General features: G+C 41.7%; 1 protein-coding gene across 2 annotated transcripts in view; it reads left to right on the forward strand.

Annotated features, from left to right (window-relative positions):
- Positions 1-25271, forward strand: part of LOC126412454 (cytochrome P450 4C1-like) — a 128745-nt gene that overhangs the window by 83253 nt on the left and 20221 nt on the right. For both annotated transcript variants that reach the window (XM_050082062.1, XM_050082061.1), the window contains exons 2-6: positions 6830-6936; positions 11808-11898; positions 12001-12186; positions 15726-15795; positions 22202-22328. In XM_050082062.1, the coding sequence (XP_049938019.1) occupies positions 6830-6936; positions 11808-11898; positions 12001-12186; positions 15726-15795; positions 22202-22328 (581 nt within the window). The remainder of the gene's footprint in view (positions 1-6829; positions 6937-11807; positions 11899-12000; positions 12187-15725; positions 15796-22201; positions 22329-25271) is intronic.

Raw genomic sequence — 25271 nt, forward strand, 5'->3', positions numbered from 1 at the left:
CCGTTTTGTGTACCAAGGAGTATTAGCTCCGTCGTCTGATAATTTATTTGGTATATATCTCTCAATTGCTGCTGATACTATTTCTTTGAATTTAAGCCACATCTGGTCTATACTTATATTAATAATTTGGACTGAGTGGAGATTTCTCTCAGGAAGGCGTCAAGTGAAATTTATCTGCTTTTTTTTGAATAGGTATAGTTTTCGCTTATTTTTCGAGAATTTGGGGATTACAATATTCAATCTTGCTGCGACAGCCCTGTGTTCACTAACCCCTGAATCGGTTTTGAAGTTCGTTATTAATTCAGGATTATTTGTTGCTAAGAGGTGAAGAGTGTTTTCACTACCGTTTACTATTCGCGTGGGCTCATGAACTAACTGCTCGAAATAATTTTCAGAGAATGCGTTTAGCACAATTTCGGATGATATTTTATGCATACCTCAGTAATTAAACATGTATTTTCGACAACATGTTGAGGCTAAATTAAAGGCACCACCAACTATGAACGAATGGGTCGGGTACGTGTTTGAAATCAAACTTTCGTTTTCTTTGAACCTTTCAGCAACTGTATCATCTGAATTGGGAGGTCGGTAAAAGTATATAATTATTATTTTATTCCGGTTGCCAACAATGACCTCTGCCCATACTAACTTACAGGAAGTATCTACTTCAATTTCACGACAAATTAAACTACTTACCTTATAAGTCCTCCTAATTTATAACGTTCTTATGTTGCAACACATCTCAAACGCTTCAGTTCTCTTCTGTTCTGGCTTTCCCGCGGTCCACAGTTCACTACCATACTATGCTATGCTCCAAACATACATTCCCAGAGATTTCTTCCTCAAATGAAGACCTTTATTTGACACTAGTAGACTACTGTTACCCAGGAATGCCCTTTTTGCCAGTGCCTATCTGCTTGTTATGCCCTCGTTGCTCTGTCTGTCACTGATATTTTGCTTCCAAGATATCAATGTTCCTTAACTTCTCATACTTCGTGACCACCAATTTTAAGGTAAAGCTTATGGATATTCTTATTTCTATTACTTCTCATTATTTTCGCCTTTCGTCCGTTTACTCTAAGCCCATATTCTGTGCTCATTAGATTGTTCATTCCATTCAACAAATCCTGTAATTCTTTTTCACTTTCACTGTGGATAGGATTTTCTTCAGCGAATCTTGTCGCTGATATCATTCCACCTGAATTTTAATCCCACTCTTGAGCCTTTCCTTTATTCCCTTCATTGCCTCTTCCAGCAACTTAAGTCTTCTTAATACGACCGTTCTTGGTCTTCAAGTGTCATTGTTCCATCTTGGTTCATGTGCATATTGTATGTTACCGTCATTTCCTACATCTCATTCCTACTTTTCTCACAATTTCGAAAACCTTCTACTGTTTTACATTGTCGAACGCTTTTTCTGTATAGACAATTACACTACTGGCCACTAAAATTCCTACACCAAGAAGAATCGCAGATGATAAACGGGTATTCATTGGACAAATATATTATACTAGAACTGACATGTGATTACATTTTCACGCAATTTGAGTGCATAAATCCTGAGAAATCAGTACCCACAACAACCACCTCTGGCCTTAATAACGACCTTGATACGCCTGGGCATTGAGTCAAACAGAGCTTGGATGGCGTGTACATGTACAGCTGCCCATACAGCTTCAACACGATACCACAGTTCATAAAGAGTAGTGACTGGCGTATTGTGCCGAGACAGTTGCTCGGCCACCATTGACCAGACGATTTGAGTTGGTGAGAGATCTGGAGAATGTGCTGGCCAGGGCAGCAGTCGAACATTTTCTGTATCCAGAAAGGCCTTTACAGGACCTGCAACATGCGGTCGTGGGTTATCCTGCTGAAATGTAGGGTTTCGCAGGGATCGAATGAGGGGTAGAGCCACGGGTCGTAACACTTCTGAAATATAACGTCCACTGTTCAAAGTGCCGTCAATGCGAACAAGAGGTGACCGAGACGCGTAACCAATGGCACCCCATACCATCACGCCCGGTGATACGCCAGTATGGCGATGACGAATACACGCTTCCAATGTGCGTTCACCGCGATGTCGCCAAACACGGATGCGACCAAGACCTGAATTCATCCGAAAAAAATGATATTTTGCCATTCGTGCACCCAGGTTTGTCCTTGAGTACACCATCGCAGGCGCTCCTGTCTGTGATGTAGCGTCAAGGGTAACAGCAGCCACGGTCTCCGAGCTGATAAACCATGCTGCTGCAAACGTCGTCGAACTGTTCGTGCAGATGGTTGTTGTCTTGCAAACGTCCCCATCTGTTGACTCAGGGATCGAGACGTGGCCGCTCGATCCGTTACAGACATGTGGATAAGATGCCTGTCATCTCGACTGCTAGTGAATCGAAGCCGTTGGGATCCAGCACGGCGTTCCGTATTACCCTCCTGAACCCAACGATTCCACATTCTGCTAACAGTCATTGGATCTCGACCAAGGCAAGCAGCAATGACGCGACACAATAAACCTCAATCGCGATAGGCTACAATCCGACCTTTATCAAAGTCGGAAACGTGATGGTATGCATTTCTCCACCTTACACGAGGCATCACAACAACGTTTCACCAGGCAACGTCGGTCAACTGCTTGCTGTTTGTGTATGAGAAATCGGTTGGAAACTTTCCTCATGTCAGCACGTTGGAGGTGTCGCCACCGGCGCCAACCTTGTGTGAATGCTCTGAAAAGCTAATCATTTGCATATCACAGCATCTTCTTCCTGTCGCCTAAATTTAGCGTCTGTAGCACCTCATCTTCGTGGTGTAGCAATTTTAATGGCCAGTAGTGTACTGTGATCGTGTCTTGAGTTTTCTTCAGTCACGCTCCCATTATCAAGCGCAACGTCAGGACTGACTCTTTGGTGCCTTTACTTTGCTCAAAGCCAATCTGATCATCATGTAGCAGTTCTTCAATGTTAGTTTCCATTCTTCTGTATACAGTTCTTGTCATTAATTGAGTGCATGACAGGTTCAGCTGATTTCGCGATAATACTCGTACTTGTCTGCCCTCATTATCTTCGAAACTGTGTGGATGATATTTGCCTATTTCTGTTGCTATGTCTCCAATCTCATAGATTATGCACACCAACCTGAAAAGTCAATTGGTTGCCACTTCCGCCAATGATTTTAGAAATTCCAATGGAATGTTATTTATCGCTTCTGCCTTATTGATTTCAAGTCTTCCAGAGCTCCTTTAAATATGGATTCTAATACTGGATCCCCTATCTGTTACATGCCGACTCTTGTTTCTTCTTCTATAACATCAGACATGTTTTCCTCCTCATAAATTCCTTCATTGTACTCTTTCCACCCGTCTGCTCTCTCTCTCTGCGTTTAGCGGGGGAATTCCAAATGCACTCTTAATGACGCCAGCCTTGCTTTTGATTTTACAGAAATTTGATTTAACTTTTCTATATGCTGAGTCAGTCGTTCCAGCGACCATTCCTTTTTCGACTTCTTCACATTTTTCTGCAGCCATTCCGCCTCAGCTTCCCCGTAATTCCTGTTTATTTCGTTTCTAGAGGATTTATATTATTTTATTCCTGTCTATCCCTGAACATGTATGTACTTCTCTTTATCATCGATCAATTGAAGTGTTTTTTCTGTCACCCGGGTTTCTTCGCAGTTACCTTCCTCGTATTTATGTTTGTCTGTCCAACATCTGTGATTACTCTTTTTAGAGATGTCCACTCCCCTTCAGCTGAACTGCTGGCTGCGGTGTTCTTTGTAGTAGTAACCATTTTTTTTAGGGAATTTCAAACACGGCATCTTATCATTTCTCAGTGCTTTGTTATCCCACTTCCTTCCGAAATGATTCTCCGGACGATTCTCTTACATTTCATGTTGCTCTTCATCATTATTAATAGCTATGTTGTACTGTAGACATTTTTTCATCCCAGTTTTCAGAGCGTGCGTAGGCCATCGTAATAGAAATTACAAGAAAAATTTGGTTGAAGGAGTAGCGTGGTTCAAAATGGCTCAGAGCACTATGGGACTTAACTTCTGAGGTCATCAGTCCCCTAGAACTTAGAACTACTTAAACGTAACTAAGCTAAGGACATCACACACATCCATGCCCGAGGCAGGATTAGAATCTGCGACCGTAGCGGTCACGCGGTTCCAGACTGATGCGCCTAGAACCGCACGGCCACACCGGCCGGCCAGGAGTAACATGTGTGAACGCTCATTAACCTTAGTGGAAGTATCGTTACTCTTGTGACGTACTCTCTCGCAGAAGTACGTGCTTCTCAGTTTTAACATAGCCATTAAGCTTGCGTGTAAAAATTTCTACTAAGGTCCTGCCTTTGGCTTATGTTAAAATAATAAAGAACGCGTGTTAGCATTCATGTGAAGATGGTTCAAACCTTTTCCTTGTTGTAGGATTTGCCGTTTTAATTCGAAGTAAAAGCTTTTCCTTGTTTGTTAAACTGAAGTTTCAAAGGCTCTATAGTTATGGTACTATGATCACAAGAGTCCAGTGTGCAAACTACCGTTTCGGTGATGTCTTTGTTGTTCTGGTAAACGCTGTGAAGTGACCAGGAATTTCTGAAAAAGTAATTTGATCCATAAACGTCTCTGATAATTCAGAATTTAAAGTCTAAAACGCCGAACGAGAAAAAAACTACGGCAATTGTAATATGGTTGTATGTTTTAATACATGGGAAATTCGCAAAACTGACAAACTCAAAACACAGATAACGGACGTGACATTTGTAAGGAATGTCAAAGGATACGGTATCTTAACTCATATGGCAAATTATGACGTTACAGAATTAACATAAAATCAGTTCTAACCAAGATTTCAAGAAAATGGTATAGCTTTCACAGTAACAAGTACGAAGTGTGATAGATGTAAAACTGCCCAACCCAATAAAATATGGTCACAATGATAAATGACCAGTTGTAGTGTGATTCTTGAAACAGGTGCAGGGTGAAAATCTAATTCTCGACAGAACAGTTTCCCTGCACGTATGTTTGTATTATATTTAATAACCAATAGGTTTCTGTACAATGGCTTCGCAGAAGCTAACAAACACTTCAGTTAGTCATTTTTAGTGTGCTGCTGATGCCTTATATATTAGCAGCGGGTGACCTTTCGTTGCAAATATTATGCAGCCTTCTATTGACCTAAAAAAGTAGGTTTAATCAGTTAGCTGAACGTCTGCCCTGCGCAACGAGGGATCATCTGTAGCAATACATCAAAATCACTGAAACTGTTACCTTGTTGCACAATGTGACATTTAGTTGTTATCGCGTTATCTTTGGGTTGGAAGATAATGATACCTGCATCCTGTTACTCTTAACTGATTACGGGGTTATCCTTGACAGCTTTAGCCGAATTACGTAGCAAGTATTCATTTGATTCAAAATTCATATGTGAAGTGACAACTGTAACTGATACTCAGAGTACGAAGGAGACTCTTTTTTTGTTTTGCAGCACATGGCTTACAAACACAACGTGAGCTTTGTAACGATATACATGCTCTATTCCTGTGTTGAGTAATACAGGTTTTGTGCTACCTCTGAACATGTTTTCTTCCCCTTCTCCTTCATGTATCATTTACCTGTCTTATGACTATTTCACGATTTGCCTGTTGAAGAGTAATCTGGTACAGCAGACGCCCCTACTTCTTTTAACCAGTCCCGTGCTTCAGATTCATAGTCTCTCTCTTTTATTTCTTGACACTTCATGAGAACAGTGAACTTCCTTTACTAAAAATACTTCACTACTTATTACTTGTATTCGATTTTCCTGGACTGATCAAGTGCAATATTTTTCTTTTACAATGGCTGCTGAGCTCGACTTCCTTTATCGTTTTTTACAACTTTTCGAACATTGTTTTTACAGTTCTCTTGTTTAAACGTTGAAGGGAAATGCTTTCAATGTAATGATGACTACTGGCTGTAAAATACTTTTTTCAAAGTCACGACCGGTTTCGCGCCAATTGAAGATGCATCCTCAGGCAATCTGTACAAAAGTTAATAGAGAACCTTTTTTTTTTTACAAATCATTTTTAACACTGGATACTGAAAAATACTGTCGTGTAGCAATACATAAAATGTTGTCACAGAGGTTCTCTGTAAATACTTTTCATGTATTGCTCTATGACACTATTCTTCAGTATCCCTCTATTCTCCAGATCACAGTTGAAATTTCTTTGATTTTTTTTTTCGATATTAATTTTGGTGCATATCACCTGAGGATGCTTCTGCAGTTGACGCGAAACGGGTCGTGACTTTGAACAAAAGTATTTTACAGCCAGTGTGGATAAGTTCATTCAAATTGTGGAAATTTGGCTGCGATTTCCCGCAATTTAAAATAATTTACCTATTGGTTTCCCGTGATTTCCCCTTTTACAATGGTTTCCATAGCTTCAGCACCCTAATGCCGTTGATCGTTGTTATTTATCCGGTCTAAGCATCCTCCCAATTCCCCAAATATAAGTAAGTGAATGAAACGTGCATCCAACATGTCCTCCTTTTGACAAGTCCGTTTGCAGAATGAGTTAGACTAAAAGTACATGGCCGTCATATGCCTACATCATATTTAAGTTAGAAATTAAACTACAACACAAGCTTATGCTGCTCATGAGGTTTATCTTCCTTTTCTTTTGTGAAAAAGCAAAATTATTTCGGTGATTCAGTGAGACTGTTTAAAGTTTGAACATCAGCGTGTCTCCCTAAGTAGTAGGTATATCATAATTTGGGCATTGCATATGCGTCGATATTAAAGGTGAAATAGAATATGCTGTAACTGCACAAAGACTAACGAGACGTCGTTCTGTTACAGATGCAGTCGCTCACGTGGACAAAATAACCAGGAAATACTGGCCTATACATCGATCTTGGCTTGGTCCCATTCCTGAAGTCCACATTAGCAAACCAGAGCATCTCGAGGTATGTAGCGATGCGAATTCCAGAGACGTGCACAAAGCAGACTGTGGTCATAACAAAGAGCCCCATTCCTCAGGTACAGAGCTCTTTTGGTCACTATCTTCCATAGAAAAACAAAATAATGATAACCGATATATATCACTGTGTCGTCTTCAGTCCGCTTGAACATACTTACTGTTTTTCATCCGTTTGCCTGCCTCTACAATTTGTATCTCCTACACATCCCACCGTTACCAGATCGCCGATTCCTTAATGTTTTAGGACGTGTTCTGTGAATCGATCCCTTTTGTTTCGTAAGTTGTGCCATAACTTTCTTTTTACACAATTTGGTTCCGTACCTCATCAGTAGCGGCTCTGTTCACCTGTCTAAGCTTCAGCATTCTTCTCCGGCACCACATTTCTAAAGCTTCTATTCGCTTGTTGCCTGAACGGTTTATCATACACGTTTAACTTCCGTACAAGGCTGCACTCCAAATACCTTCGGAAATGACTTCTTAACACTTAAATTTGTATTAGATGTTAAAAATTTGTCGTTTTTGAGAAATGATTTTGTGATACTGCAGGTATGTATTTTATATCCTTTATTCTTCGGCCATCTTCGGTTATTTTGGTACCCAAATAGCAAAACTCATCTGCTACTCTTTGTATCTCGTCACCAAATTTAATTCCTCAGTATCGCCTGATTTGATTCGACAACGTTCCGTTACTCTTGTTTTACTTCTGTTGATGATCGTCTTTTAACCTTTCTTCAAGGTTATATCCAGTCAATTTCACTGCTCTTCCAAGTTCTTTGCTTTCTCTCACAGAATAACGTGCCTTCATCACACTTCACCGTTTTATTTCTTCATTCTAACCCAGAGTCCCTGTCCTAATTTCTCATTCATTTCGGTGACAACTTGATCACTGTACATATTCAATAACATCGGATACAAGCTACTTCCCTGTCTCATTTCTTCTTAAATATGTCAAATATGATTATGCTTAAATTTAGCTGATGTAGAATACATGGCAAAAAACCATACAAACGACGTGTTTATGTTTACAAATGTTTGAGTTGCTCAAACGAGATGTATAATTTTAGTACAGCTTATGTATCATCAATATGGAATTACCACAGGTACCAAAACCTCACAAACAATGATGTCTGACTAGGTTAATGATGACGTCTATGATCTACATTAGAAGATGGTTCCCTCACTCAGCTTTCTGTTGAATTGACGATCGAATGAGATTATATTATGCCCAACTTAGAGATACTACCAGTTAGTCGGTAGGTTGATTGATTTGTGGAAGGGGACCAAACAGTGAGCTACCATTTGGGGCCAAAGAGTCTGCGAGAGGGAAATTTAGAGAAAAGTCGCCATGGGTAGCTCTCTTTCCCTCTGTTGTGAAGAATTTTGAGGAGAGAGTACTGGAATCAGCAGCCATTGAAACAGTTTTTATTCTGATGATACGTGGATGATATGTTCATAGTGTGGTCTCATGGAGAAGACAAATTAATGGTTTTTACATCACCTCAATTCCATTCATAACAACATCCAATGCGATGTGGAAGTAGAGAAAGAAGGTTATCTGTCCGTGGGGTATTCAGATTGCTGTAAGCTCACTCATTCCGACGTGTAACCACAGTCGTCGTTTCCTGACCACGATATAAGACTGCAGATCTTCTGGGATCAGTGAAGGACAATTTGTTTTTACGAAAGCTGGATTCTACAAAATAACTTGCAAATATGGTATAGATTACACAGGCCGGACAGTGCCACCCTGGAAGAATGCTGCACAGAACGTTAACACAGTTGTCGCATTTTGTAACTAAATAAGCCTGCTATTGGTAAACATTGTATCTGCTCCGGACATTCAATGGAGAGTAAGAAAATGGTAATATTGGCACAGCAACATCTTTCTGGCACCCCATTAATAAAAAATCTGAGGAAATGCAAGGCTGAAAATCTGATGAACCTTGACGTGGGCTACCAGTTGGATAATGCATGGAACCTCATCACCTCCTGCTTTGTTCTAATCAAAGACATCAGAGTACGCCTATGGCCGCAGCGAACGACAACAATCGAGACAGCTAAGTTCCACAATGCCACCAGCGACCGACCTCTCTGCTGGGTAGTTTAGTCGGTCGACACCACTATCTTAGCTCGTGCACCGAACACAAAGGACGGCGGTGATGAATGAACAAAGGCGCAAGCCTTCGTTGGTCTTCAATGGCTCACCTGAGGATGACTGGCAGGTGTTCATTCGAAGTATCGTACATTTAATAGCGACCGGTTACAAACCAGAAATTTCTTCTGACAAAAGGAGTAATACACCGAACAACTGATACTTGCACAAGTAACTACTGCTAGTTTCCATGGAATAACCGACAACTGCTGCGGATACCCGACGAACGATAGTAAAAGGAAATATAGAGAGCGGAACGTGTTAACAGGAGGGAAGCCTGTAAACGCACGCTCTGTATACATCCGACGGTTCATACAGTATGGTGTCTGTCAAAGGTTGTTTAGTGCGACATTCCGTGTGGTATGGCAATATATCTGTAAGATGTCATTCGAGTGATTAAGATCGAGGCTCTATGGCGGTCGTAGTATCACCACTGTAACCACAGTAATGGATTTGTCTGAAAGTGTCTTATCGCAATTAAAAAAGGTCGTTCAAGGTGGACCGATGGTCGTAGAGGGACCACCACACTGCAAGAGGATCGATACGCAGCCCTGGTGGCGAAAAGCAACAGACTTCTCACTCCTTGGCAGATCACTGCAGACCATGCAATATCTACGGTACAAATGTCTCCGCCAGAAACATTTCACGGCGATTAAATCTGGCTGGACTGTATGCTCGGTAGCCTGTTAAATGTACCCCGCTTAAACACGCCATCATCGAGAGTTCGCTGATGTAGGGAGCATATAGGTTGGGTCAGCAACAGTGGTCCTAGTGATCTTCTCCGACGTATCCTGCTTCACTGTGGCAAATCATTTTTACCAACAGTTAGTGTAGAGAATGAGGGGAAGACGTTACGTACCACAAAATGTTCACAACTTGATCGATACTAGGCATTGTAGTGTGGGCGGGCATAATGCACAATGCCCGAACACCGTTGCATATCTTTCCGCGAGGTACTGTTACAGCACAGTGATATTGCAGGGAGTTTATTCAGGATCATGCCGTCTGTTTAGGGGTGCGTTAGGGGCGAATTCCTGTTTATGGACGACAATACCCGACCACACAAGACCGCACAGAAGTCTGACACACAGGAAAGTGCAGATACTGAACGTGTGGTATAGCCTCCGTACTCCCCAGACCTGAGCGCTATGGAACCAGCCTAGGACGCTCTTGGCAGACGTGTTTCTCAGCGGATACCCCCTATCCGAACCACGCAAGAACTCAGTACCGCCTTGAGAGAGGAGGGGACAATATCCCTCTTGGACTACCTCAACAATTTGGTACCCAGCATGAATAATAGACGCAAAATGTGCATTACTGGCCGAGGAGCGCATACTCCTTACTGATCAGTGCGATATCGACCGTTATGTTGGGAGTTTGATGTGCATTCAACCTGAAATTTATTTATGTCTGTTATCCTGGTTTTCCATGTGGTGAAGTGTAAACCATTTCATAGAAGGTATACCACTCCACTTCTATTACATACGTCTTGTTTTTCATGTCAACCACTATTGCTTGTGATTATTCTTGTACAGCAATGTTTCTGTTCCTTAGCAGTTGTCAAGCAGTGTAATTCGTACTGTGGGTAGGATTTTAATACGAAGGAAAAAAGTGTAAGGAGAAATGGGTATGGGGGAGGGCGGGAGAGAGTGGAAAAGATGTGGAAGGAAAGAGGAAGGGTGAAGCTCTGATCAGGCGCGACAGCTGAGGACGAGTTATTGTTGGTAGTGGGAGGGGAGGGGGAATATCGGTGCGGATAGCATTGTCTGGGAGAGGAAGACGGTTTAAATTTCGTTTGGGGAGGATGTGGAGTATGTATAGGTGCGGAGTTGAGGAACTGTCTTGCTAAAGACGAGAGCGCACCATGATTTGAAATTAGAGGAGACACAACAGGGTTGTTGGGGTTGTTTTTGTGGAAAGTGTTGATTGTTCGAAGATGGTTAGTATATGTGTGGAGAGAAGGGATGGGAATTAATTGAGACGAATGTGGGAGAAGGTAACATATATGGAAAACGAGGCAGCGTACATGTAGTTCAAGGGTTTGGAAGAACTTTTAGAGCTTATGAGTCGTGGATATCTACGAAACACTTGCATAGGACGTAAATACAAATATGGAGACAAATACCACCGCATGTCCAAACATTCAAGCGAGTATGAATGGTATCCACGACATAAGGTACAAAACCGTAAAAAAACTATAACAGTAACTCGTTTTTACGATCGTACGGGCCTTCTTGAAAATTTGTTAACTATGTAGAGATGTGTCCCTTATGACTTGAACACCGTTCATACTTTCTCGATGTTCGGTCTTGCAGCTGTATTGGTGTCTGTGTGGGTAGTTGTATTTGAGACAACTGGCTGAAGATGAGGAATGGTTATGAATAAATTAATCACGAAGTAGTTAGCAACCACACATGTAAACGACCATGTTTAGTAATGGTATGACTGATTTGGAACAATCCCGTAACAAATTATCGCCTGTAGGACTGTAACCTTATAAGTTTTGAACACCTTATTGAAAATCATTGCTGCATCAAATTAACATTTTAAGTTTTAGGTTGAAAAAAGTCCTTCAACATTTTGCTTACGTCTGTATGTATCAATCTAACATTAAATGCTACTCCACAAATAGCAGTGAGCAAAATTGCTACAGTGGCAGCCTGAACTCAGAAAACTGTCACAACTATTTCTTCTCGATATTTCAGAAAATAATGACGAGCAGTGAACTGATAACTAAAGCGGACAGCTACAGCTTCCTGCACCCCTGGCTGGGAGACGGCCTTCTCACGAGCACAGGTGAGACTCCACTCAGGGCAGTGCTTCTACAATAGATGCCGCCATGATGTCTCAGTTACTTGAGCAAGCAGTGTAGTGGTCTCTCATATGTTATCTTTCCAGGAACGAAGTGGCATTCTCACCGCAAGATGATAACGCCAGCCTTCCACTTCAGCATCCTGGAAAACTTCGTTGAAGTATTTGCGGAAAAATCTGAGATTTTGGTAAATCTACTGAAGACAAAAGCTGACGGCCAGTCTTTTGACATGTACCCCTACATCACACGCTGTGCGCTCGATATAATATGTGGTGAGAATTATTTTGTATGTCACTCGAGATGAAACAAACAACAATGTATTATCAGTTCATTCCACAAATCCTGACAAGCTGTTTCCATGAAAATCAACGAACAGCCCACAGCCAGTCTTAAAATTCTAAAATCGGTCACGATCTACTACGAATGCTTTATACCGAACTATTTGTTCTTTTAGCTTTTTAGAGAACTGTATCACACACTCTGTCCTGATATTTCCAATAATCATTTTTGGCGTTCACTTCGCCTTTCGTTTGCTTTGTGTTAGCAGTGCTGCATTTACACATATTCACAGCAGGGAATTATTATTGGGGAGATTTTGGTACCAGCTCAGTATCATGGAATCGATATGTGGCGCGGTACATAAATTTAATAAACGGTATTTTGCATACAATCTTTTGAGACAATGTCTATGAATAGATGTCTTAATTTTAGGTATGTTTAACATTCTACTGGCACAGTTGTGGAAACTTTAATTTGTAGGTAATTCATCATCTCAGCAGCGGTTTGAAAATGCTTTAATTTTCGATAGCGTTTGTGTTCATGGAATCTCAAGTGACCCGTAATAAATCGTAACAAGGATGACGATTAAGATATGCCGCGCGGGGTGTATTGTAATCGTGAATAAAAACATCTACCGAAACCGGTAGATGTGATGTACATATACAGACAAATAAATGATTACATTTTCACAAAAACTGGATAATTTGTTGAAGAGAAAGAGCTCCATATATTCAAGTCAATAACGCATCGGTCCACGCCTGACCTTTATGCAAGCAGTTATTCCGATTGGACATGATTCAGGCAGTTGTTCGATGTCCTCCTGAGGGACATAGTACAAAATTATGTTCAACTAGTGTGTTAGATCGTCAAAATAGCGAGATGATTAGAGAGCACTGCCCATAACGCTGCAGATGTTCTCAGTTAGCGAAAGATTCGGCGACCTTGCTGGCCAAGATGGGGTTTGGCAAGCCCTAAGACAAGCACTAAAGTCTCTCCACCTGTGTGTGTGTGGGGGGGGGGGGGGGGTATTTTGGTGAAATGTAAGCGCAGGATGATGGATTCCCATGGTGCGCAACGAAACGGGGCGTAGAATATTGTCAACGTATCGTTGTGCTGTGCCACCGACGACAAAAAAAGGTCCGTAGCCTCGCCAGACATGTCTTTGCTGGTCATCGGAACCCAGTTCGAAGCGGGACGCATCACTGTAGATAATGCGACTTCAGTTAATGAGATTACAAGCTGAAAATGTGTGTGGACACGCCCAGAAAGTGGTGGTCTACCAACCTGTGGTCACTCGCCATAGGCCCGACAACCAAGAGTGATGGTTTGGGGTACCACTGCATTTCATGGAAGGACCCTTTTGGTTGTCATCGGCGGCACCCTCACAGCACAATCTATGCCCAGTTTTATTGTCCTTCATTGAAAGTCATCCTGGGCTTACATTTCAGCAAAATAATTCCCGCCCACACACCGAGTTTCTACTGCTTGTCTTCGTGCTCCCCAAACCATACCTTGGCTAGCAAGGTCGCCTGATCTCTCACAAAGTGAGAACGTTTGATCATAGCGTGTAGGCTTTCGCGGCTGGCGTCTTTATTAGTTATAGCTTCCGGACTGAGAGCCAGTAGTCGATCTGTAAAACTTCTTCTACCTGACATTTCGATGTCAACTGCGGGCAACATCTTCCGAGGTCAGTCAACGACTAGCTGCCATGCCGTGGAGGTCCCGTTTATATAGAGCGCATAGAGAGCTCCATGATACGTCACGTGGGGCCAACTGTATGTCTATCTCTGACTAATGTCATTGTTATCGACTGAAGGTAATCGATTGTCACATCGTTGATGCAAAGTCGATTACCAAATCTTATCTCACTTTAAGCCTTCCTCTTTTATATTAAAATTCTTGTGGTGTTTCTGAATCTCTATAGCTTCTGTATACATGTGTGCACAATAATGCGATGTTCTGGCTAGCAAGCTCGTCTCACTATATTTTATTTTGTGATCACCGTCTTTAAAAACATGTTCCAATAGAGCTGATTTGTTGGTACGTCCCAGCCGAAAGTTCCTTTTGTGTTCGGTTAAGCGGGCATTGACACTTCTTTTCGTTGTTGCAATATAAACCTTCCCACAGCTACACGGAATTAGCGTGCTTGCCAGGACATCGCATTATTATGCACGCATGTATAGAGAAGCTATAGAGATTCAGAAACACCACAATAATTTTGATAGAAAAGAGGAAGGCTTGAAGTTAGATAAGATATGGCCGTCGACTTTGCACCAACGATGTGACAATCGATTACCTTCAATCGAGACTAATGACTTTAGTCAGATATAGACTTATAGTCGGCCCCACGTGACGTATGGTGGTGCCCTCTATAGCTCTACATAAACGTGACCTCCAAGGCATGGCAGTCAGTCGTTGACTCACCTCGGAAGATGTTGCCTGCAGTTGGCAACGAAACGTCAGGTAGAAGAAGTTTTACATATCGATCACGGCCTCTCAGCCCGGAAGTCTTAACTTATGAACGTTAGAAGTATTACGGCTAGAGCCCTCCAGCCAGTTCGGAATTTTGACGATCTAATGCGCCAGTCGGGTAAAATTTGGCACGATATTCACCAGGAGGTATCAACACCTCTGTGAATGAATACCTTCCGAATAACTGATTGCATAAGGGTCAGAGGTGGACCAACGGGTTATCGAGTTGCTCAATTTGTGGAGCTCTTTCTCTTGAACAAATCATCCAGTGTTTGTGAATTTGTGATAGCTTGTTTGTGTGCACACGTACGTTACACCATCTCCGTCTCATTCTTCATTCGAACATTTCAATCGTGGTGAGTGGTTTTTTTCTTTTCCTTCTATACAAAAGATGACATAGCAGCTCGTGCAAGTATACCGTTATAGAGAGACTATAGGGAAACAGTTTTTAGTCACAGCACGACTCTCTCAAGCGTCAGCCGTGGTGTCAACTCACCACATCAGTATAACGGTGTCCTAATATATTTTGTAGTTAAAATGTGCAGTGATTTACATATATCTTACATAACAGTGTTAACATTTGTTGGTCTTGGTGCAAAACCAATTAAGTCTGTATCACAATTTCTGTATAACTGGGCAAATAAATTTGACCTACCTGGTTTCTGCATCAAAATTCTAAATATTGAGTTCATCATATATACTATGTTCTGAGACTGGTTTACATTTTCCTCAAAAGCTATAAGTCGGTAAACAATGTAGACTGTTAATATTAAAATCAGTATGGGTGTAAGTGGTCATGTTACAAAAATTTTGCTACATAACGCACGTAGTAATGATTGTGGACACTGTCCATCATTTCTCTTAAACGTCATCTAATGCTTCCCTGTTGATCTCAGTATCAGTTACTCTAAATTAAGTCTACCGTAACTCATATTTGACTGGACTGTACTCCAAACCCTTCCATTGCCACTCGATTTTGTGTTCAGTTTACAAATCTCTTAATATCGAATGAAATGCATTATAGTACGATGTTTACAGCCGTTTCTTTCATTTTTAATAGAAACTGCTATGGGGACCTCAATAGACGCACAGCACAATACTGAATCGGATTATGTAGCCGCGGTGTACAAGTAAGTTACCTTAAATCAAGTGTTATATACAATATTGTTTTCTATAATTTAAAAATAATTTGTAATTCATATACGATATGGACAATGACAGTGCAAAAAAAAGACGACGAAAGAGATTGAACTTGCAAACAAATAATATTACATTACCCACCAAAAGTCCGTGTTTTGAGAATCACCGCGTGGTTCGATACAATCGTCTGCAGGTCGAAACACAGAATCAGAGAGGAATTAATGGACATTAATGCTGACTATATCGGCAGTTAGGCATGATAAAAAGTCAAGTGAAGAAAATTTCAGGCATGCCAGATGCTAGAGTTAGCCGATGGAATGATTTTGAATGTTTTCTGGGACGTATGGATAGGCATTGGAATAGAAAAGAGTCGGAACCGTCGTTGATTTGGTCGCATCGTAAAACATAAAAAGAAATGTAAGCTTCGGGAGAGAACAGCACAACGGTGGCAAACGTTCAAATGTTCAGCCAAGGCTCAAAATGAAATACGATATTGCAGTGGTTTCGTTGTTCAGAAGCAAGATGCAAAGTTCCTTAGGACATGCAATATGGTATTTATCCGCCGGGTAAAGGGACTTTCAATTAAAATGCTTCCCCTGTACAGGAACATAATGAATGTACGAGTGTAGGTCGTAGACACATAGTTGACGACATTTGGAAGTTTGGGTGTGGCGCTGACGCGTGCTCGGGAACCCAAATAGCGAGCTGACCGCTCGCGGTAAGCGGGAAATCCGGGTTGGAATGCCGGTCCGGCACAAATTTACATCGTCATCATTCCATTATATAGACGGTAGTTGTCCCTATTCGGAACTGTGAATACATGCCATGTGCTCCAAATGAAAGTCTGCATTTCGCGCTACAGGAACTGGAATGAAGCTTCGCTTGCACTGTGCCACGTCCTCTTTGACTCACGTCTTTCAAACTCGTTTCAGGGTGGGAGGGAAGGGGGGGAGGACTGGGGCGGGGGGATGAGGGGGCAGTCATCTGATCGCTTTGATGCGCTCATTCACGACCACGACTTCCTCTCCTTTATCAGACTCTTCATTTCAGAGCACCACCTGCACCTACGTCCGGAGTTGTTTGTTGTTTACATTCCGATCTCTGCAGTTTCTACCCCCCTGCAGACCCCTCTAGTACCACGGAAATTATTCCCTGATTTCTTAACACATCTTCTATTACGTTGTTCCCTCTTCTTGTCAGTGTTTTCCGCATATTTCTTTCCTCGCTAATTCTGCGGACCTCCTCGTTTCTTTTCCATCCAGTTTTTTAAAAAATGGTTCAAATGGCTCTGAGCACTATGGGACTTAACATCTATGGTCATCAGTCCCCTAGAACTTAGAACTACTTAAACCTAACTAACCTAAGGACAGCACACAACACCCAGCCATCACGAGGCAGAGAAAATCCCTGACCCCGCCGGGAATCGAGCCCGGGAACCCGGGCGTGGGAAGCGAGAACGCTACCGCACGACCACGAGATGCGGGCATCCATCCAGTTTTAAACATCCTTGTACAACACCGCACCTTGAACGCTTAGATTCTCTGTTTTACCGGTTTCCTCGCAGTCCTTGGCACACTACCATACAATGCTGTGCTCCAGACTACATCCTCGGTGCTTCCTTCCACAAATCAAGGCTAATTTTTTATACTAGCAAATTTATCTTGGCCAGGAATGCACTCTTTACCTGTCCTTCGTCTCTTACTTCAGTTGTGACACATTTCTTTTTTTCCTTCCAATGATTCAGAATCCTTTCACTTTGTCTACTTCATTGTCTCGAATTTTAATGATAAGTGTCTCACTAATCTCATTTCTGCTGCTCCACAATGTATGTTTTAAATGCTGCAGTTCTGTCCACGAGCCATGGACCTCGCTGCAGTAGCATTGCTTCTGTGACACAACTATACCTGTAGTTGCACCGTAAATGCTATCGCTACGGAAGGATATGAGTAGAAAGAAATGAATTAAATGCATTCGCAGTTGCGAATACGGTTAGACTCCAGCTCCACAATAGATCAGTGACAATGAAAATTTGTGCCGGACCGAGACTCAAACCTGGATACCCCGCTTATCGATAGAGATCGCCTTAACCACCTAAGTTACCGAGGACGCCTCCAGGATCTACCCAATTACCAGCACAGCGAGAGACTTTCATTATTACGTCGCGGCCTTGTCTGGGTATAAAATTGTATTTGCAGTGTCTGCGTTATACGATTTACTTTGCTATGCAGTGGACGGCAGCCGTATGAAATGAATTAAATGTAGTCGCAATTGCGAATACGATACATGCATGTATGAAGGACATTGTATAGTATGTCGTATAAAACAGACACTGTACATACCATCTGTGGAAATGCCAGACTCGAATATAGTTCCTGGGGAGGGCAGCAGTCTTTTCTCTACATGCAGTGGCACAAGTCTGGAATCGTTTCCTGATCTGGCATTTTGACATTGGCCATCGTCCCTTAACTTTGTTGTTTCTGTGAACGGCTAAATGCAGAGGATAACTACAGCCATTGTGTTTCGCGAGGACATGAAGCTCTACTGTATGGTTTAATGATAATTATGGGAACTTAACCGGTAAACTATTCCAGAAGGAACATAGATATCAATCTGGATCACTTGATGAGGACTACTCGGTGTGATGCTGTCGTGAGAGAAATAGATCTGGCTGTGCACGATTCTAAACTTGGATCGCTATAACCGCAGAAAAGTAGTTTGAGAAAGATTCGGCTAGTTGGAAGTTAGATATAGTGTGAATCTGTAAAGTGTACTGGCAAAAAGAACTAGATATTTGTTATGGTGATTATAGTATTGTCAACAGAAAATCAGTTCGGATAAACCAGGAGAAGATATAATAATAACTGAAAACAGGAAAAGTGGTGAGTGCTAAGAAAAGCATACTCAACGCCTTGTCAGACGATATAGACCACTCCCAGCAGTACCCGTTCATATACCAACTATCTTAGCAGACGATGTGAAAATTTAAAAAGAATTGTAAGATTAGACATAATAAATTAGTCGTTTCGTTAGTGAGACGAATATTTAATTGTGATGGGGTATTGGAATTAGATAGTAGGAAGAAAGAAATTTCATAAGAGAACATGCACTTGGGGCAAAGAATGAAACGGGAAGCCGCCTAGTAGAATTCTGCTCGGATCAGAATTTAATCATTCAGAATGAGACACCAGAACTTTTCCGATGAGTTAGATAATGACAATACAGAAATTTAGAAAATAGTCTTTCAACCGCAAATTATTTCCTGGGGAACATACGGATTCCGAACGTAATTGCTTGTTATTTAACTCCAGATGGAAACACAATAAATTGTGGAGATTGCTTATAGGTAGATTGAAAGAAGTAGTGGTCGGTGAACGTTTCAGAGCGAAATTGGACACGATTGACCAACATGGAAAGACGCAATAGAAGACGAAGCTGTCCGAGGTGAAATGATGAATTCAGTAAAGAATCGAACACGCCAAAAACACTTCCTAACAGGAATACTTGGACAGCTTAGGCGACACTGAGTTTAACTGAAAAAAGGAGAGAATACAAGTAGCAAATGAAGCAGATCAAATCCAATACAAAAATCTAAAACATGAGATGGACAGGAAATGCAAGATGATGTACAAACATGTATGATTACTGAGAAGATAGATGCTGCGTGTTGAAAAATTAAAGAAGCTATTGGAGAAAAGAAAAGCTGAACAATTCCTAACCCAAGTAGTTGGATAACATATAAGATACTGAATTTATTTGAGGAAACGAGAAAACATAAATAGCAAATGAAGCAGGTGAAATGAAATACGGACGTGTTAAACACAAGACCGACAGGATATGTGAAATGATAACACAAGTATGATTAAAGAAAATATGCGAAGCTGTAGAAACATGCATGAATATGAGGAACATAGATATTGCGTGCTGAAAGATTAAAGGGGCTATTCGAGAAAACAGAAGCAGTTGTGGAAATGACAAGCGCTCCGACGCAAAAATGGCCCTAGGAACATGTGTCCCGAAATGGACGGTGTGCTTACGACAACAAATCATGTGGTGCAAAAACCGTGGACAAAATCCTTCCCGTAGAGAAAAATCCGTTTCTGGTAATCCTTGCACTCGTTGCAGGTGATAGGGATAGTAGCGGCTGTCATTCGGGATACACATAATCAAGCTTTGGCTGACATCGTGTTGGCGGGCCACTTAGCTGGAGTTTGTACTAGGGTTCGTCTCAGTATCCTATAGAACCCGATGCTCCATATCTGGTGTACGCACAGTCCTTCGCGTCCCTGCATGTTCGTCTGTCTGAAAGTACACATGATCACACAAACGTCCAAAAAGGGTTTGAAGTGTTGTGTGATGCGATTGGTGTCCGTGAAGGTACTTGTGTTGGTGTAGCCGTGCTGCCTCTCAACCATTTCCATCTGTTATACAGTACACAAACATCGTCTCGGCTTGTTACCGACATGAATACTGTATCATCCTGCTGCTTACAGTACGTTGCGACAATAACGCAGCCTGTAACACACAAGGAACACACGACGAGTGGTCAGAGAAACTTTCAGTAGTCACCGCCATCTACTTTGACAACGATGCGTTATCGGCCACATGTTCACAAGATCTCTTTTCTTCCATTTACAGTCTGTAATCAGTCCATGCAGTTCGTAGAATTTATTCATGTTCGCCAGATATAAATATATCGCTGACTTATTCCAGAAACAAATCGATTTCGGCTTTCCATTATGCAATCATCAGACCGCCTGTGGTAACATAGTGGCTGTGCTTACATTACCAGACAAAATACCATGTAAATGCAAACCAGTATCCGCACCAACGTATGTAACACAGCTATCCAACTGTAAACAATGCGAAAGCTCAGATATTAGAGCATCTAAGATTACCTTAAGTGTTATAACGTTTTACCTGAATGTATTTGTCCGGAGTGTAGTCTAGTAAATAAGAGAAATGTGAACAGTCTTTGAACTGTATTGCTATGGAAGAATGCTGAGGGTTAGATGGGTAAATCGAATAACTAACATAGAATCTGGCTGAACTATTTATGGCACTACTTGACTGAAACAAGAGATACAGTAGCATGTTAGGTCATATCCTGAGGCATTAAGGATCTGTCAGTTTGATACTGTAGAAAAGTGTGGGTGGCATGGGTAAAAATAGTAGAGGAAGATTAAAGCGTGACTACAGTAAGCACACTTAAGTGCTTATAGGTTGGCGTAGTTAGGCAGAGATGAAGAAGCTTGGCCGGGATAGACTAGAGTGCAGAGTTGTATCAAACCAGTATTGGGCCTGCAGAACACAACAACAAAAGGCTGCAGTCACCAACTGTCACTGAAACTCATTGACGTAGACAGTGGTATAGCTTGAAGTGGTCGACTCGTAGCGATCTCTCGTTCAGCACTGACTGCTGATACACCACGACACACACATTCCACGCTTGGAAGCATAAGAACTTACATACAAGTTTGCATACCATTTCCAAATTCCAATTTTATTCCAGCACGTATTTTTAATTGTCAACAGTGGGTGGATGGCATAGGTGTGTATAATTGCAGCCTTTTGTTGTTGTGGTCTGCGGGCAGAAGACTGGTTTGATACAACTCTGTACGCTAATCTATCCTGTGCAAGCTGCTTCATCTCTGCCTAACTACGCCAACCTATATGCAGTTGAATGTGCATACTGTAGTCATCCTTTTATCTTCTTCTAGTATTGTTTTTGTTTTGTTTTATAGAGCTATACGAGGCTCAAATTTTCGAATCATGTAAAGACCTGTGCATTATTCGTAAATACGAAACATGTTAGAAGAACGTGTTTCCTTGATGAGATTTCGATGCTGAATCCCTTTTTCTTCCATGTGCATGCACTTGGTATGTTTATTTTATTCTAACAAACATGTGTTACTGTGTTTCATAGACTTAGATACAGTCATACAACATACTGTTTCATGAAACGCCTTTCAGTATGAAAGTTATATAGATCAATATATTTTTACAACTATGACTGGACTTTAACTCTAAATGTTGCTGGTTTTAGAAGTGTACTTTTTGTACCGCATACTACACATCTTCAAACAGTTCACATTATGTGTTAGGTTGCACAACGCCTTTTCAGTCTTGTCTCCTATATTTGCTAGAGATAAAATACAAAATATGATGAAAATTAGAACAATTTTCTAGACTTTCCCTACTATACCATAATGCAGCAAATTGAATAGTGTTCCCACTAACGAAGACAGCTTTAGTGAAAAGAACAAGAACTGTTTTGAATAAGGTTAATCCTATATTTAAACAAAATTTGTGTAACTATTAGCAATTATAGCAACTACAGCTACATAAAATGATCGCTAGTCCATAGATGTGTTACGTCAGTTTCGATGCTTGTTGCAGCATTGCTGAACTTACAATCCGAAGAGTAGTTAGCCCATGGCTGCTGAATGACTTCATGTTCCGCATGTCTCCGTCAGGGAAAAAGTTCTACAAGCAGTTGGATGTTCTACATGGATTTACCAGGAAGGTAATTTTGCTTCAAAATTCGTGATCGGCATAAACATACAGTGTGCCATGAAATAGTTGCGTAACTTGTTTTTTAGGATTAATTACATCTGCGGGTCTCTGCTCAGCGTGTCAAGGGTAGCACTTGGCACCGACGTGTCATATCTCATTGTTCAAATCGTTGAAATGTGTATGAAATCTTATGGGACTTAACTGCTAAGGTCATCAGTCCCTAAGCTTACACACTACTTAACCTAAATTATCCTAAGGACAAACACACACACACACACATGCCCGAGGGAGGACTCGAACCTCCGCCGGGACCAGCCGCACAGTCCATGACTGCAGCGCCCCAGACCGCTCGGCTAATCCCACGCAGCCATATCTCATTGTATCCACCCTTGAAACTACATTGTCGAGACAGTTAAGTTTTTTTATAATGATGCACACGAAATTTTGAATTTGCTGACGAAATTTGGACGAATAGCTTCTTGACAGCATGGACTGCGTGCTACTAATTTTCAACAAGATACGACGATTAATCGGCAAATTGTCCTCCTCTTAATCCACACAAATTATGAATATGTATGTATGTTTCACATCTCGTAAGCCATTAGACCTATTTCAGCCAAACTTGGTACAGATATCACTTACAGTCTGGAAATAATCGCTGTGGGGGTAAGAACGTCCCACCTATCAAAGGGGCGTAGGTGGAAATGTTCACGACGCTACGATACCCATACTTTAGTCATCCTGTATTTGACAATGAGACCACTTTAAGGCTTGCAACAAACTTTACACGTAATATCAAGCCTTTACGAAACTTTTCCTCGCTAATGACAACCGCAAAATGATGAAAGGATAAAAGTTTATCGCTTACTACATTTTCGCAGTTCATTCAGTAAAACTGCTATTTGAAACATAGCGTTTTAATTTGCTACTTCTTTACGACAACATGTATGCGTGACACATATTACACAAATTACAAATATCACTGAATGTACTAGAAAAATTATACCATTGTACGACACTTATCGTAGTTCAGGAGATATTCCCAACACATTTCGCAGAGAGTACCCACATCTTCCATTGAATGAACCTACAAAAACACGTCATTCTAGAAAACATAGTTCAAGAGATATGGCGTCTTATAGTGAGATGCATGAAAAACTGACGTAACATGTATGACTTTTTAATTTATTGCTTCTTTACTTCCAACTTGTTCAGAACACGTTTCGCAGACAGTAGCCACGTATAACACTGAATGTATCTGCAAAACTGTATCATTCTACAGCACGTAAATCAAGAGATACAACGTCATAAACATTGAGCTACGAGAAAATGAAACAGCAGGGCTAGTCATACAGATGAAATATGTGTATAAATATGTGTGAAACATGTTAAATACGTGTGACATGTCCATACGCTGGCGAAACCGCAGATAAAAAACTCATCCTATGCCACAGAAACGATTTAAAACAAATTTTGTACACATATTACTTGTAACACAGAAACAAAAGCTCATTGGGTGGAGAGGGAAGGGAGGAGGATGAGATGGGTAGCGAGGGGGAAGGAGGACAGAGGCATAAATAGGAGAAGGAGGAGGTGGAAAGAGAGAGGGGAGGAGGAGACTGACCAAGAGAGTGGGAGGAGGAATGGACAGAGATAAGGGATGGGGAAACCTGACAGAGAGAGGGAAGAGGAGGAGATGAACGGAGAAACGAAAGAGAAGGAAATGGACAGGCAGGGTGGGGGGGGGGGAGAGATGGTGGTGGTTGTGGTGGTGGTTAGTGTTTAACGTCCCGTCGACAACTAGGTCATTAGAGACGGAGCGCAAGCTCGGGTTAGGGAAGGATTGGGAAGGAAATCGCCCGTGCCCTTTCAAAGGAACCATCCCAGCATTTGCCTGAAACGATTTAGGGAAATCACGGAAAACCTAAATCAGGATGGCCGGAGACGGGATTGAACCGTCGTCCTCCCGAATGCGAGTCCAGTGTGCTAACCACTGCGCCACCTCGCTCGGTGTGGGGGGGGGGGGGGGGGAGAGGTGGGCAGTGAGGAGGAGATGAATATCAAAGGGGATGGAAGAAACATACAGAGAAAGAGAAGAGGAGAAGATGGGCAGAGAGAGAGAGGAAAGGAGGAGATGGACACAAGAAGGTAATGGGCTGCAGACAGACAGAGAGTGCCGGAGAGTGACCGGGTGAAGGAGAAAGAGAGAGTGGGGCGGGGGGGGAGGTGGAGGAGGACAATGACAGACAGAGGAGGAGGTGGACATGGAATTAGAGGGGGAGGAGGAGGTGGAAATGCAGAGAGATGGGAGGAGATGGCTGGAGAGTGGGTGGGGAGCAGGGTTGGAGGAGGTCGAAGAGAGTGGTGCAGGAAGATATGAACTAACAGTAGACTGGAATACATACACCATGTACTCAATTAGTTACAAATAAAATAATTCAGTACTTAAAGCAAATTTGGGAATACTGAAGCTGCTAATGCTATGCCAACTTCTTGGATTCATGACATTATCAAAACCGCGGACATAAATTTTTCATCCGAATCTAACGTCTACAAAATACGGACCTTAACACGAATTATTGTCTCTTGAAGTCACGTTTGCTGGCGCCGAAATTCAAACTGTCACGTGTCACTTTGATGTAGGCAACGCAACACAGCAGATAAGTCTGTTACCACAGTCTATATTGCGAACAATAAGAGAAACACAGTTTCCGCTATCGGTAAACTAAAACCTCTTGACAAACTGTTAGAGAAATTTTAAATCTCCAACTCTCTTATAATTTGTCACATCGGCGCCGTCCGGTTTAATCTGCCGCATTTCTTAAGCAACTGAAAGATCTATCCGGAATAAAATTCTGCAACCTGTGATCCCGATCAGTTCGTGCCAGCGTCTCCTGGTTCCTCGTTTGTGTTAATGCATATTTTCAGTGCGGGTTGAGGAAACAGCCATGTC

Source organism: Schistocerca serialis, chromosome 7 (assembly GCF_023864345.2).
Source record: "Schistocerca serialis cubense isolate TAMUIC-IGC-003099 chromosome 7, iqSchSeri2.2, whole genome shotgun sequence".
Taxonomy (NCBI): Eukaryota; Metazoa; Arthropoda; class Insecta; order Orthoptera; family Acrididae; genus Schistocerca; species Schistocerca serialis.